We start from the raw sequence: 15,631 nt of genomic DNA, 5'->3' as shown, positions 1-15,631 counted from the left end.
GATTTACTGTATGGCTCCATTAGGTCTATGCTTCAAATGACTATATGAAAGTTTTGTAGTTAAATATATGGAGAACCAGTAGAGACTATTGTAGCTGAGATCTTAATAACGGGCAACACTGAGCAATTGTGAAGACTGTCGACCAAAACAATTCCAGTTTTAATTAAAACGGAGTTGGTTATGTGCCTACGAGCCTGTAGCTTTTACAGTGATGGTGACACTGACAGGCTCATTGTTGTCTCCAGTGGGGGTGGGGTTGGTACTCTGGGGTGAGGAGGAAATGGTGAGGGGTGAAGATGCCCGGGGTAAAGCCAATGTCGGACCTGAAAAAAGAACATCGAGCTTCAGCTTCAGGTAGGGGAGAGGTGATATTTTTAGGTCGGCTGATATTTGGCAGCTTAAAGGAGACTGTAACTTTTATGTCTGCAATGTCTGCAGACATAAAAGTTGTGCAAGTGGACCTCCATAAAGAGAACACCCTCAGGTTGTTTATTTTGCCTGATCAGAGGCTAGAGTCTATTGTGACTCGAGGCAAAATTTTCCAATCGGCATAATACACTGCCTGGCCAAAAAAAAAGAAGTCACACAATCTAATATTTCGTTGGACTGCCTTTAGCTTTCGTTACAGCACACATACACTGTGGCATTGTTTTGATAAGCTTCTGCAATGTCACAAGATTTATTTCCATCCAGTGTTGCATTCATTTTTCACCAAGATCTTGAATTGGTGATGGGAGAGTCTGACCACTGTCCAAAGCCTTCTCCAGCACATCCCAAAGATTTTCTGTGGGGTTAAGGTCTGGACTCTGAAGTGGCCATCAATCTGGAACAGGGTAAATCTGGACTCATCAGACCACATGACCTTCTTCCATTGCTCCAGAGTCCAATCTTTATGCTCCCTAGCAAATTGATGCATTTTTTTTTCCAGTTAGTGTCACTGATTAGTGGTCTTCTTAAGGCTACACAGCTGTTCAGTCCCAGTCCCTTGAGTTCCCTTCTCATTGTACGTGTGGAAATGCTCTTACTTTCACTGTTAAACATAGCCCTGAGTTCTACTGTTGTTTTTTTTTTTTTTTTTGGATTATATTTCAGTAAACGTTTAAGTGATCACTGATCACGATCAGTCAGGATTTTTTCCTGACATTTCTTCCTCGAAGATGGTGGTTCTCCACTATCCTTCCGGTTTTAAATAATGCATTTGACAGTTCCTAACACAATTTTAGTAGTTTCTGCAATCTCCTTTAGATGTTTTCTCAGCTTAATGCATGCCATTGATTTGACCCTTCTCAAATAGACTAACATCATTTCCACAACCACAGGATGTGTCTTTAGACATGGTTGTTTAAGAAATAAGAAGCTACTCATTGCATCAATTGGGGTTAAATAACTTGTTGCCAGCTGAAAGATAATTGCCCATGCAGTAATTATCCAATAGGTGGCTCGTGCCTATTTGCGTAGTTAAATCCAGGTGGCGATTTTTTGTTTTGGCCAGGCAGCGTATAAAGACCACGTTCCTAATATTATGTAGGCCTCCTTTGTGCCTCCAGAACAGCTGTGAGTCAGAGAATGGGCATGGGCCTTCTGAGGGTGTCCTATGGGGTGTGGGTGCCTGGCCTGGTCTAGGTGGGTGGTACATGTCTTAGTAATATCCACACAAATACCAGGTCCAAAAGTTTCCCAGCAAAACATTGTATTGTCACAAGATGGTCAATGTTATTTACTTCTCCCGTCAGTATCAGTGGTTTTAATGTTGTGACTGATCGTGTTGGACTGAAATTTGGTTCAGAACAGTTCTGCTCGAGTCAGTGTGACCATCTGTTCCACTTGTGAAAGAGCAATGAAGTCACTGCTTTACACAAATATTTGGCTTTCTTAAATTAAAATTTCAATGTAACTACACAGAGAACTACAATACATCCATGACACATGTGATCTGATCTCAAACCATATTTTAGATGATCTGGATCACATTTGACTACATTCCTTTGGACCACTTACTTGAGTTTTGCTTCATTCATTGGGGGAAAAAAAATTAATCTATAAATTATCATCTACAAAGGAAAAAGCATTGTTAGTGATGTCTGTTCATTAGCAAGAACCATTTCAATATTATGACCTTGTTGCCATTTACCAACTAAACAATAAATTAATCTGGGATTTTTCTGTCACTGCCTCAAATGTTTATTTGCATACAGAGAGAGAAACTGAGATTGGATCTCAAGTACTGACTTAGGATGCATGTTAGAGAGAGACGCATTTTAATGCTAGGTGCCGATTGTCCAGGTCACATGTTAATACTAGGCCTGGTGATGACTAAGAGTGGTGGATTAATGCATATGTGGTTAGGACCATATGACAAGAGAAACCTGACATATATAGTCCTTCGGTTTTTAAGAATGAGTGTTTGATGTGGATTCGGCTTGCCTGAACTGGATGATCCACCAATCTCCTCTATTCCTCCCTCTGACCCGGCAACCATTTCATCCTCTGGAAAGTTGATGTTTTCCCTTGACTGGCTGTGCTGCCTAGGAACACCACATTAAGAAATGGCACATCTTTATGGGTATTTATCTGTTTACAACATCACAAATTAGAAATGTTTTATTGTTGCCATTACAATGAGACAAATACTCTAATACTCACATGCCAAACAGCACGTCATGTAGTCCTGGAGGAGGAAACACAGAACATTAATTCTGCAAAGCATTAAAATGATTTATTATTCAAGTCAGCAGGATATTCACGTGTGAAACTCACGAGGGTTGTTGTTGCGGTTGCGGATTATATACATGAGCAGCAGCACCGTAAGAATGGCTGCAAAGAGCATCCCACCTATAGCTGCACCAATCACAGCAGGGTACACGTTGTAGCGTGGTTCCGCTGCAACAGATCACAGTTAACATTGCAAAATAGTACGCTTCTGAAAAAGCACAGCCATTATACTCATGTATCTCAAGTGGTTCTCAAACCATGTCAGTGCACCTCTTGTAGCAAGATCTGTATCAAAGTCATGACTGTTAGCAAATGTGGTCCTCGCTCAACCATTCTGTAATGGTAAAAGACTGATAAACCTGGTTCAACCGTGCATTTAGACGGATTAATTGAATCATTGAGTGTATGGGTTGAAAACCACTTTGATGCTAACCCAGTGGTTCCCAAAGTGGGGGGCGCAGAGCCATTGCAGGGGGGTCAATTTCACTGTTGGTAACGTGATAGGGATGGGATAGAGCAAATAATCAACGGGAGCGGGACTGAGACGGAGATTAATTAAAAAATGACGCCGCAGTGCGGTGAGTGCGCCCAACTTTAGACAACAACATAGGGAGCGGGATGGTATTCGGGAGTCTTTCTCTCCGGATTTTGCGGGACAGGATTTTTCTTTTGGGGGGAGGAGTCACGTGATCGGGATATGACGGGAGTATTTTTTGGGCTCGGGGTGGGATGGGAGCGACAATCACCCTCTAGATGAAATGAATGAATCAATAAAGGACACTGCGATGAGATGGACAAGTTTTTGACGGGCTTCCACGCAAATGCAAATCTGTTACAATGAACTTAATTACACATTAAAGTTTACTTTTATTTGTTCAAAAATGGTTGAGGTTTGTATTTACAATGTGTGAAATAACCTACAATGGAGTCTGAAAACAAAATATTTGTATGTGTGTCCTGTTTTTTTGGTTTTTTTTTTGGGGGGGGGGATTTTGTTATGTACCAAAGGGGGGCCCGGCAGAGAAAGTTTGGGAACCACTGTGCTAACCTGACACCTGCTCTACAAACCTCTCTACACAACAATCTTCTGGCTTAATCAAAGAAGTCCAATCCTATAATTAATGGTACAATTATCACAATGAGAAGCACACAGGATCAATTTGAGGAAAAGTAAGGTGGTAAAGAGGAAGTGAATGGAAGTTGTGATGTGTGTGTCATTGCTGGCATGTAATTTTGATTTATGTGTGATCTTTCACCTAAGTGGATAACAAAAAGAAGAACAAAAAAGTTAGATTCTCATCAAAGACATTGTAACTGTCATCACAGCATGATACTGTCATCAAGGTTTTTAAAATGTTGCATTGCTTGTTCTTTCTGTCGTTTCCCATTTTTCTCACCACCTTCAGACATTACTAACTTAAACATTCAGTTCTTTGCTTTATGTTTGACATAACTTTCCTCACTCTGCTCACTTACTATACCTGGAGTCTTTGCTGCAGAAGGGTGTCCAACAGTGCGGTGGTTAACAGGTGTGATGCGGAACTGGTAGGTAACGGTTGGTGTCAGTCTCCCTACTGTTTGAATCCTGACATCTGGATCTTCGATGATGTTACGGTACCAGACAATGGGACCAATCCTCTCCTCGTTCTGCTGCTTTGAATAATTTCTGCCTCCTCTCCTTCCTGGTCTCTCCAACACAGACCTGTGCTCCAGGAAGAAACTTGTCCAACCTCCCTGTTCTTCATTCTCTACCTGCCACTCCAGTTCCACCTCATTACGCCGGTGGCCAGTGTACGTAGCTCTCACCAGGGTTGCGTTGGGTGGCATGGGGTGTCCTGATGTAGAGACAAAACAAACAACAACAAACAAAATATGCACTTCTGTATGATTCTTAAATGTCAGATCACTTAGTTCAGACAGAAATATCTCACCAACTATTGGATGGATTATCATTGCCAAAATTGTGCAAACAGTTCACCAGAGGATGAATTCTAGCAAGTTCATAATAATTTATGTATCTGGAGCTTGCAGCCACTTAGCTTGGATTAGCTGTCTCCAAAGATAACAAAATCCATCAAACAACATTTAACTAACTAATGAACATGCTATATCTTATTAGTTTGAACCATTCAAAAAAAAAAAAAAAAAACCTGATTGCACAAACAACAAAATTTGTTTTTACAGGTGTCTTGGGCTATTTATTGTTTGCTTGACTTTCTTGTTGAGTGGCAGGAAGTCACTCATTGCAGCCAATAAATAGTAATAACTAAGCTAATTGTGTGAAAGAAAACCAACAATATTCTCTCAAATTTAAAATCTCAGAGCCTTCTTTACCAAACCTCTGGCTCAGGATAACAGATATATAGATTAAAAATCAAAACACCTTCTTACTCTTGACAACTAGAGTGACATTGATTTCAGTTCCTCCCACTGCATTGGAAGTGGAGCACCTGTACTCGCCACTGTCTTGAGTCTGGTCTGTATCTCTCACTGTCAGATTGGCCCATGCAGATGTTCGCAGCAGCGTGTACTTGGAGGTGTCTTGGATGCCGACACCCTGATTGTTAAACCAGGTGATATCATTTACAGGAAGATAGTTGGCTCTTAGATTGCAGGTGAGCTGTACGTCACCCCCCTCGTACACAGACACAACTCTCCGCTGAGTCAGCAACACAGGGGCCTCTACATGGTGACAATGTAAAAATTAGTTTATGAAAAAAAATCATATCTCTTGTTGTTTTATAGTGAGAATGCACCGACCCAGTGTGAGCTTGCAGGTCTTGGTTTCGGCCAGAAGTGGGTGCTTAGCATGGCAAATGTAGGGTTTCCCGCTACGAGCGGTGCCGTAGCGGAGGATCAGGATGTTGGAGTTTTCTTCTCCACCTCTGCCTTGGCCTCCGGGGCCCTCCCACCACACCAAGCCTTTCGGGGCCCCTCCATCCCAGGAGCAGGAGAGCATCAGATACTCTTGGCTGTTTGTCACATATGCAAAACACACTGGCTCTGCAGGGGGAATATCTGATGGAGGAGAAGTAAAATGTAAGAGGTACAGATATAATTGTATTATTGAGTGTGGCTTTTCATGTAATTTCTGCACTCACATGTATGTGCCCTGCACTCCCTTTGTTGTTTCAGGGCAAGATGGGAGCCTGTGCATGTAAACATGCTGTTATTAAATTGCTGGCCTCCAGAGGGCAGCAAGATGACAGTGCTGGTGAGGTGATTTGATGTATTGCTTGTGTTGATTTTTTCTTGTTCTGCATGTGTCAGGTCTCCAGTCCAGTGGAGGGAAGCGGGGGGAAATCCGCCGGTCCAGAAACAGAGCAGCCTCACAGAGGAGTGATTCAGAGCTGACTCCACCGAACAGGACGGGGAGTCATTTGGTGGATCTGCAGGGATAAGATACAGTACAGACAAACATGAGAGTGACATGCACGGTCTGCGTTTCATGAGGCATCAGGACCAGTAAAATGTCCTGTGTGGCTGAATTATTCTCGATGTTAGGTATAAAGGATATACAGAGAAAGAATTTTGTCTTTTAATCATTACACATCTGACCTTGTGATAGAGCTAGATAACACAAATGGTAGTCGAGTCAGACCCTTTATTAAAACTTAGCAAGCAAACAGGAAAGTAAATGACAAGCACTGGCATTCTGCCAACCAATGCTTGTCATAGCTGTGACATCACAGCAAGGTACCTGCCAGAGAGTCCCATCAACTTCCCCAACGATCCAAACAGGAGAATACGTCTGCAGCACCTCCATACTCGGCTGTGTGTGCGTGTGTGTAGGTAGTGTCAGTGTACAACTTTTTGAACCTTATGTGGAGTCGTTCTGATTATGTGGACTTGATGTCTGACTGAACAGAGTGAGAAGAAAATAGAAGAAGCAAAAGAGGTTTTTGTGTAACACTGCAAACAGGGTGGCTTCATTAAAAGTGAAATGATCACAGAGCTGTACATAAGGAAAGAGAGTCAGAGTCAATAAAGATGAAAAGTGCAATTAAGTCTTGTACTGAAAATGTCAAATTTGAATAATTTCCTCGCATCTGATTCTCCTTGCCATTTGCAGTACAAAGACTGAGGAAAACAAGTTTGGGATGAGTGATGGGGTTGACAGAGGAGCAGGATGGTTGGTGGTCCGAGGTCAGAGGTCAAACTCACAGTAGACAGTCAGGCTGATGGTCTTCTTGGAGCGGGTGTTGAGGTAAGTGTTCTGTGCCAAGCAGGCGTAGTCGCCAGTGTGCATGCGTAGGATCTTGGTGATGGTGAACTGCGGCCCAGTGTAAACCTGGGAATTGTTGTAGAACCAGACATACTGACTGGCTGGGTTGGACTGGGCTTGACACAGCAAAGATACAGTCTCTCTCTCCAGAGCTGAGTAGCCACGTTCTGTTATACTGTACGGAGTCACGTCTATCTGAGGAATATCTGGGCCATCTGAGGGTAAAGATGAGATGAAGGATAATAGACATGTATTGTAGGCAGGAGAGCAGGCTCCTTTGGGTTTGAAAACTACAATTCAAACTGGTGGTCTACTAAAGATGACCTTTAACTACAAAACTGTATTAAACATGGTGAGTGATCATTTATCAATATTATGATTCAAGTGACAAAGTAACATTTTCCATGTGAGAGTGTGACAAATCCTAAAGCAATGTACTACTTACACATATATTAAATATTTAAAAGCATAAAGCATTAAGTCACATTTAATTCCTGCTTCTTGAGAATTATGACCTTAAATATTTGTGGTATACCATCAACGGAATGACTGAGAACCTTCACAGACTTAAATAGTTGTAAGCTAATGGCCAAAAATTGCAAAAACTTGAAACAGAAAAAAAAATTATACTCACAGATGGTGTCCAGCCATAACCGGTTGGAGCTTTCGCTGTTCACGGCATTTCTGGCCACACAGCGGTACCAACCTGTGTGGTTTCGGTTGACGTTGGTCACGTTGACGACGTCGCTGTTGCCCTGTGCAAAAGCTGTGACATTGCCACTGCGGGTTTCGTGCTGCCACATGTACTGGATGGGCCCAGTCCCATTTTCCAGATTACAACGCATCCACATTGTTGACCCTTCCACTGGAGATGCATCACTCAAGAGGAGGTAAGGCTTACTGACGGGAACTGCAGTCACAACAAAGTCATTTGCAGGTATATTTATTTTCTCTAATGACTATTCTCTATAACAATTTAACTTGTAGTGTGTTAAGTGTTGGTTCACATGTGCCGCCAAGCTGAGAGAAGGCCAAAAAGTTAGGTGTGTATTCAAGATTATTTCATAATGGATACAATTCTGCTTCGGTTTTGACACAGGCTTATACATGGACCTTACAAAATGGCTGACAAACACTAACCAAATACATGGATGCTGTTCTGTGCCCACAAAATGGAGTTAGCAGCCATAACATTCAGCTTTCAAGTTTTTCATCATGTGCAAACTAAACCAGCCATGTTGTTTTATAGTCTTTAAAGCAGTTAATGTTGAAACTTTGTTTATGTAACTGATATAGAATATACACTTTTTTTATATATATATATACAGAACTACTGTATTTAATTTGCTATTTTTGTATTTTTTTAATGTTTATTTTTCCTTGTCTTGTGCACTGTCCTTAACCATATGCTTCTGTAACACTGCAAATTTCAATATAGTTATTTTATCTTACCTTATCTTAATGCTAAAGTAAGCAGTTAACTTAATACTAAACTAACTGCTCCTTGAAAAAGACAGATGTACAGTGCCGCAGCCATGCTACCCTGCACTTTGATGTGTTTAGACTTATTTGAAGTGAAATATGGTCAGGCCTGTTGTGTTTGCAGCAACTACTCAGACTAATGATTGTTTTTCACCAGCTCTAGTATTGAGAGCTCAACCCCCATTAACTACTTAACAGACCATCAAATAAACCATTTTTTTAAATATGAGCCCATTTTATATACACCAATCAGGCATAACATTATGACCACCTTCCTAATATTTTGGAGGTCTCCCTTGTGCTACTTGGTACAAAATGCTGCTGCATGTCTTTTAACTGGCACACGCAAGTATGAGCACATTTCACGCATTTTAGCTTCACTCCACTGGCTGCCCGTCCATTTTAGGATACATTTTAAAATTATTTTATTTGCTTTTAAAGCCTTGAACGGCCTCGCCCCACCTTACCTCTCTGAGCTGCTCCATTCCTATACCCCTAGCCGATCTCTCAGGTCAGCTGACCAGCTGCTCCTGACCGTGCCTAAAGCTAGGCTTAAGCTCAGAGGGGATCGAGCGTTTGCGGTTGCAGTGCCAAAACTTTGGAACGAATTGCCGCTGCACATCAGGCAGGCCTCCTCACTGTCTCATTTTAAAACCCTTCTTAAAACCCACCTCTTTTCTTTGGCTTTTAACACCATGTAGAGTGTTGATTTTATGTGATTTTATTTTATGGGTATACGTGCATATTTTTACTACTTAATCTTTCATTGTGTTTTTATTGTTTCTATTGTGTTATTTATTTATTTTGTTTTATTGTGTTTTATGTTGTAAAGCACTTTGGAAACCTTGTGTTTGTTTAAATTGTGCTATATAAATAAAGTGGATTGGATTGGATTGGATAGTTATGACTCAGAATGGACATGGGCCTTCTGCGGATGTCCTGTGGTGTCTGGCAACAGAATGTTTTTAGTGGTGGCCTTTGGGTCCTATGGGTTGAGGGGAGGGGCCTCTGCGGATCAGGCTTGTTCCAGTGCATCCCACAGATACTTGATCAGTTTGGGATCTAGGGAATTTGGAGGCTAGATCAACACCTTGTGCTGTTTTTCATGTTTTTTGAGTTGTTTCTAAACCGTTTGTGTGTGTGCCTGTGTCAGGCTGCATCCTGGGGATGGCTGCTGCCATCAAGGAGTGTCATTGCTATGGGATCGGGGCGCGTGGTCTGGTATAGGTGGGTGCTACATGTCTAAGTAACATCCACACGCACAGCAGGTCCAAAAGTCTCCCAGCAGAACATTACATTGTCAGAAGATGAACAATGTTATTCACTTCTCCTGTCAGTGGTAATAATGTTATGCCTGAACGGTTTATAGTTGATTCATTTTCAAACGCATTTGTTTCTAAACTTATTTCATTTGTACCTTTTCTTTTCACATTTCTTTATGCACTTAAAGAAATGTGAGTGCAGTTTTGTTATGCTAGAGATGTCAATCAAAGTTTCAGTGTCAGAGCCAACACTGCAGATTGTAAAAACTATTAACCTATTTTACCTAATACGTCAGTTTTGGCAAACTTTTACGTCACTGCTCAGCAGAAGATACTCAGTTTTGCTTTACATGTTCAGTATAAGTTGAGCTCTAGTCAAGGGATGTGTTTGAATACATACTGATACTGATACTACAAACTGACAGTGGTGGTTTTGGGGTATAAGAGAAGTATTGAGTACACTTCTGTGCTTCTCTGTCTCACTCACTTCTATATCTGTGTACAGGAAGTCTTACCTCGGACAGAGAGGTGCACGTAGTAGTAGTAAACTATGGGCTCCGTATCTATATCATAGAAGGCCTGGCAGGTGAACAAGCCATGTGCAGCCAGAGGCAGTTTCTCAATGCTCACAGCTGCACTATTTGATATGATAGTTAGTTGTCCTAAAGTCTCGGCGAACGTCTGGATCCTCGGACCTTGGCCCAAATTATACACCACAGCTTTTATTGCTTCAGTGCCAGGCTTGGTGAAGCTCCAAATGTACATGTCAGGTATGGTGGAACCGCACTCCAGGATCACTGCTTTGCCCACCACTCCAAACACACTGGTGTCCCGGTACACCACCTCCCCATTGTGATTGATCTGTACGGCTGGAGGAGAGAGAGGATAGACTGACATGCAAAGGAGATGTTGGTGTCATGTGCCCTGCCAGTGTTCAGTTGCAAGATAGATTACGCTGTAATTTTCAGACAGGATTAAATATTTTAATAAGGGACTCTAAAACCTCTAAAAGTCACTTTTCCATCATCCATTCCAACATTTAATTCTTGTGACCATTTCGTCCTTTCTTCTTACTATTCCTTTTCCCTGTTACCTGCAATGAACTACGTCCCACTTCTCATCATCTTCATTAGTGGGAAAGCATGGCGCAATTTTACTAATTAAAAATGTGCATAGAATGAGTGCTGGGGACAACAAATGACTGTTGGCCATGGGACTGCTATCAGTGAATGTATGCTAAAAGAGAATACAGCACAGAAACCCCAAATATATGTTTAGTCCATCAAAAAGCTTAAATAATCTGGGATGTGACACAGTGTAAACACTGACATTAGCCTCATGCATCAAGTATATGTAATTCTTTAATTCAAATCTTAAATTTATCTAATGGTATTACAAATTATAAAGATTTTTTTTTTCTTAACTTGTGTTCATTTCATTTAGTATGCAGTTACCAAAGACAGAGGAAGACCCTTACCATATGCTGCCAAATTGACCAGACTGGTGGTTAGATATAGAAAGGCCAGCCCTAGCAGTTGGGCCACCATGGTATCATGATGATCCTGAGTCCAACAACTTCTTAACTCCGAAAAAATGTGGCAGCTCTTAAAAGGTAACCCTTTTCAACTCCAAAAACAACTACTTATAGCTTCCCCTCAGACACCAGAGGTTCTTTCCTTCTGATCTGCGAGTTTCTTGGGTAATCCAGCTGCAGTCACTGACTTCATCAGACCGAGAGTGGGAAGGAACGGAGGGTTACTAAACTGATTTAGACTCAATTATTCATGCGTTTTCCTTTCTCTCGGTCCCTCTTTCTTTCTCATGGTGGGTTAGAATAACATTGTGATACTGACCTCATCTATTATTCAAGAGAGACGCATCAGTGGATGGGTTGGCCTTCCACATGGACCTGTGCATACACCTGCACACCTTAACTAATACACCCATCTTAACATGGACCTTTCCCCATACAGGTCGTTCACATTAATCCCCACCTAAATCTTATAATTCTGTACTGAAAATAACTTCCAATGAGAGTCTTTCAAGGGTGTTGCTGTAATGGACGTCTTTCTTTATAATCACGTGTATAATTACATTTTCACACAGTTAAAACTGTGGTATTGTACTATAATAATGAAGTGAATGTTTCATACAGATATCAACATGTCTTCTTTCCAGGCAGCTGCACAGAAGATGCATTCAAAACAGATGGATGAAAAGGGGAGATTAAAGGGGATTTCTGTCTTCTGAAGTGTTCTTTGTCATGTGTTTGTTTAACTGACAGTTTAAGGACAACAGTTCTTATAGACTAAAGAACAAAAACAAGAGTTTAGAAATAATGTACGAGGTGGAAGGTGTTACATATACAATATATGTCTCGAGACATAAAATTGAAGGCAGAGATTCTAGAGTAAACTCTACTGATGGGATTAGGATAAAAATAGATTCAGAAATCTGGTATATCACAGCGATGCCTTGTGTTTCCTCCACATGCCAACATTCAAATATGTAAACATATAGTGTCCTGGGTGAATTATAAGTATTCAGTGTTCTTTATAACACTTTATAACATCTCTGAGTGACTGGTTTATATGTTCATATGAGTGAAAGAGGAGGAGCGATTGTTAACCTGAACCGTGAGTGTGTAATGCGAGATGTTTGTCATAAATTAATGCAAGACAGAGATCAGTTTACCTCACTTGGCAGGCTGAAACACAGCAGCTTCTGAGGCAACATACAGTCAAAAATGTTGGTGGTTCATCACCCTTGAATCTGGTGGTTAGTCTAATGTAATTTGCTTTAACGTCATGACAAGCTTGTCACATTTCAAGTCTTGAATGACTCTTTGAGTTTCCTTCCTGGAAAGCAGGTCCAAACAAGTACAAGTTTTGTGTTTCTGGACATCAGGACAAAGTGTGAGACATGCATGTATGCGCTGCTTTGTCCAGTAGTAGTAGATGAAAGCAAGAGTAGAACACAATGTTTTTCAAGTCTCCAGGCCGCTAGTTATTCAACACATTGAATGCAAAAGATCACTGTAATGTAATGGAATGAGGCAGAAAAAAGAGGGAGGCTCAGGCACGCTGAGTTGGCTGCTGATGCTCTAACAAAACTTCAAGGCTTGAAAGTCCATGAATTCTCCATGAAAGCTCGATGCAATGGATTTGGAGCTACTGTTTTGTTGAAAGAGTTGGGATTTTATTGTCAGAGATTTCATCGGCATACAAAAGGCAGCTTTATAATAGAAATGCCCAGGACTCTGTAAGAAACTATAAATGAATACAGCAGGAAAGATATTATGATGGATTTCTATTTGTGGATATTTGTGAAGGTGGTGACTGGATTAAACATAAGAGTCATGCAATCCATTTTTAATTTGAATCTCTCATATTAATCTTGGACCTGGAGTTTTTTCATTTAGTGTTTGGCTACCTAAGGTTGTGAAGTGTATATGTAGTTATTTCATAAAAAGAAATTCAAAATTTGAAATATATTCATTTGCAAGAGACGATTTTGTCCAAATGGATGATAGTTTACTATTTTGGTATGGTAAATTATGCTAATTAATGCTTAAAAGATCATTTTGACTTGACGGCTCCTGTGGAATAACTAAGACGTTCAGAAACAAGTTTGTTACTACATAAAAAGTAGGACAAACTCTATGATGTTACCCAATGGTTTCCTGAAGAGTGGTTTTAAAGGCACCTGTCACTGAAAGCTCTTATGTCCTGCATTATACAAACCTTTAAGCAATAACATAATCTAAATGGTTGTATTCTAAAGACATTTCTGCTGTCATTTTGATAATTTTAACATGGAAGGAATTACTTCAGATGCTTTTTGAGGCAGCTTCCATTAACCATTCGAGGAAACATTTCTGAATGTTGCTTTCGCTAACGCCTTGTTGTTTTAGGAGTCTTAGCAATAATCCCTGAGTCTGTTCATTCCAATGGCAGCAGTTACCCTGTGACTAGTGGTGGAAAAAAGATTCAGCCATACGAGAAATTATTCATTCATCTTCTGTAACCGCTTGTCCTGTGAAGGGTCGCGGAGGGGTCATCGGCAGTCAGCGGGCTAGAGGCGGGGTACACCCTGGACAGGTCGCCAGTCTATCGCAGGGCTAACACAGAGAGACAGACAACCATTCACACTCACATTCACACCTACAGCCAATTTACAATCACCAATTAACCTAATGAGCATGTCTTTGGACAGTGGGAGGAAGCTGTAGCACCCGGAGAGAACCCACGCAGACACAGGGAGAATATGCAAACTCCACACAGAAAGGCCCAGTCGGTCTGGATTCAAACCTGGAAACTTGCCGTGCCGCCCCTAGGAGAAATTAACTGTATGAAATTTAATACCATTAGTGGTTTGTAATGCGTTATCTTGATATTATAATACCTTTGGTTAATAAATCATCTCTCTAATAGTTGTTTACATAACACATGGGATAAATGGAACCGTCAACCTGATGGTGACGCTAAATTAAAAATCAAGGGGATCATCTGATTGTCTGTACAGAATTGCACAGTAATCCATCCCATATCTGCATCCACTAGCCAGATCCACTAGCCAGAATGACCAGATTGGTGGACTGATCTATTAGCCTGTCTGTCAACGTGTTCTACTATATAGTGAACATGCCAGTCCTGAAATAATTTTACTTCATGGTAAAGAAAGAAAATTACTCTTTAGTCTAGTGGTACACTGCTGATACAAGTTTACTCAATAATTTTATTTAAATTCTAAAAATAGAAAGTTCATCCAACAACCAGTATCAATGAATTCTAAAATCCACAGAAAACACGAATAAAAACAACAAATTTAAACAAAATGCCTTCAGTAAATAAAAATTGTTTTTTCTTTACAAAGAAAAATACGGGTAATTAATACAAAATATGAACACAGCGGTATAAAGTATTAACATTAAACCAGGAGATAAAACCACAAGGTCTGCTGTTTATCGGGACAGGGATTGTGAGTGTACAAGATGACGTTAAGTGAGTGGGTATCAGAGAAATTAAAATCTTTTTTTTTGCTTTGTTTTCTTCTTTTTTACAAAAGTCTGATGCTCTTTAACTTGACCTCCCTCTAATCTAAAATGCAAATATAACCCCCCCTTTCAAAGAATACATAACACATAACATAAAAAAAGACAGGACAACAGAGAGACTTAATTCCACGTCCAACAACAGAAGCTGGATTGTGCTTGGACCTCAAGAGTTGTCCATAACGGTTCAGAGAGTGCAGGTACACTGCCTTATAGTCTGGGGTTAAATGTGGCTTTCCCTCTTCTTAAGAAATGTCCAAATTTGAATAGTGTTGATTCACTGAGCTCATTGGAGAATGTGTAGCAAGATGTTGTTTCACACGTACTGCTCTTTTGGAAAAGTGTATGCAGCCACCCCAGGGGGAGGAGAAGACAGACCTGTTACGGAGGGGTATTTAAAGATGGCAGTGGTGTGTGAAGGAGGAGAGAAGGTGTTCTTTGATGTGGCGGTGCTGCTGCTGCTTGTTGCAGGGGTTGTTTGTGAGGACTGGTAGGGGTGTTGGGGCAGAAATGTCAGCGGAGGGTTGATTGGAGGAGAGTAGGGCTCTGGATAGTCCTCTTTGTTACAGGCCAGTCTGTAGCTCACATAGTCAGCTGTGTTTGGAAGCTCTTCATAAAGGCGTCCTGAATGCTGTGGAGAAAGGAGAAACTGGTGTTAATGATGTATCCAGAAATGTAACAGATATACAGTGATATATTGAAATAGAGAACCCAGTAAAACACATAAACAGAAATAAATATATTTGAGCATTTATTTATTCAAAAAAATAATAATTTGTACAAATGTGAGTTTTAGAAATATGTGGACCCTTTTCAGATTACTTAATTATATAATGCAAACATTTCAAAATGCTATTAGAATCAGCACAACATTAATGCCATATTCATAAATAATCT

General features: G+C 40.6%; 2 protein-coding genes across 2 annotated transcripts in view; both read right to left on the bottom strand.

Annotated features, from left to right (window-relative positions):
* Positions 1 to 178: 178 nt before the first annotated feature.
* vsig10l2 (V-set and immunoglobulin domain containing 10 like 2) lies at positions 179 to 11,768 on the bottom strand. Its single transcript, XM_084564935.1, has 12 exons — positions 11,159 to 11,768; positions 10,197 to 10,550; positions 7,572 to 7,847; positions 6,877 to 7,152; positions 5,814 to 6,101; positions 5,473 to 5,730; positions 5,104 to 5,394; positions 4,194 to 4,547; positions 2,758 to 2,880; positions 2,644 to 2,668; positions 2,425 to 2,525; positions 179 to 323 (listed from the first exon to the last, which is right to left on the bottom strand). The coding sequence occupies exons 1-12, from the start codon at positions 11,226 to 11,228 to the stop codon at positions 187 to 189; spliced, it is 2,553 nt and encodes an 850-aa protein (XP_084421061.1). The 5' UTR covers positions 11,229 to 11,768; the 3' UTR covers positions 179 to 186.
* A 2,839-nt stretch (positions 11,769 to 14,607) lies between these two features.
* nectin1a (nectin cell adhesion molecule 1a) overlaps positions 14,608 to 15,631 on the bottom strand; it is a gene marked incomplete at its 5' end in the record, with an annotated part of 33,733 nt that continues 32,709 nt past the window's right edge. Inside the window, one exon of the mRNA XM_084564940.1 lies at positions 14,608 to 15,365. Within this exon, the coding sequence (XP_084421066.1) occupies positions 15,051 to 15,365 (315 nt within the window). The 3' untranslated portion in view covers positions 14,608 to 15,050. The remainder of the gene's footprint in view (positions 15,366 to 15,631) is intronic.

This window comes from Chelon labrosus (genome assembly GCF_963514085.1).
Source record: "Chelon labrosus genome assembly, chromosome: 17".
Classification (NCBI taxonomy): Eukaryota; Metazoa; Chordata; class Actinopteri; order Mugiliformes; family Mugilidae; genus Chelon; species Chelon labrosus.
Note: the sequence above shows the minus strand (reverse complement) of the source record. Positions and strands in the feature narration are given on the sequence as shown.

What these genes read in the sequence shown, in the direction of transcription:
- vsig10l2 (XM_084564935.1), bottom strand. Translation starts at nt 11,228, where the DNA reads ATGGTGGCCCAACTGCTAGGGCTGGCCTTTCTATATCTAACCACCAGT. An exon ending in CGTGCACCTCTCTGTCCGAG is followed by an intron (nt 7,848 to 10,196) that starts GTAAGACTTCCT and finishes TTGTGACTGCAG; the next exon opens with TTCCCGTCAGTAAGCCTTAC. An exon ending in TTCTGCAGCAAAGACTCCAG is followed by an intron (nt 2,881 to 4,193) that starts GTATAGTAAGTG and finishes GATCTGTTGCAG; the next exon opens with CGGAACCACGCTACAACGTG.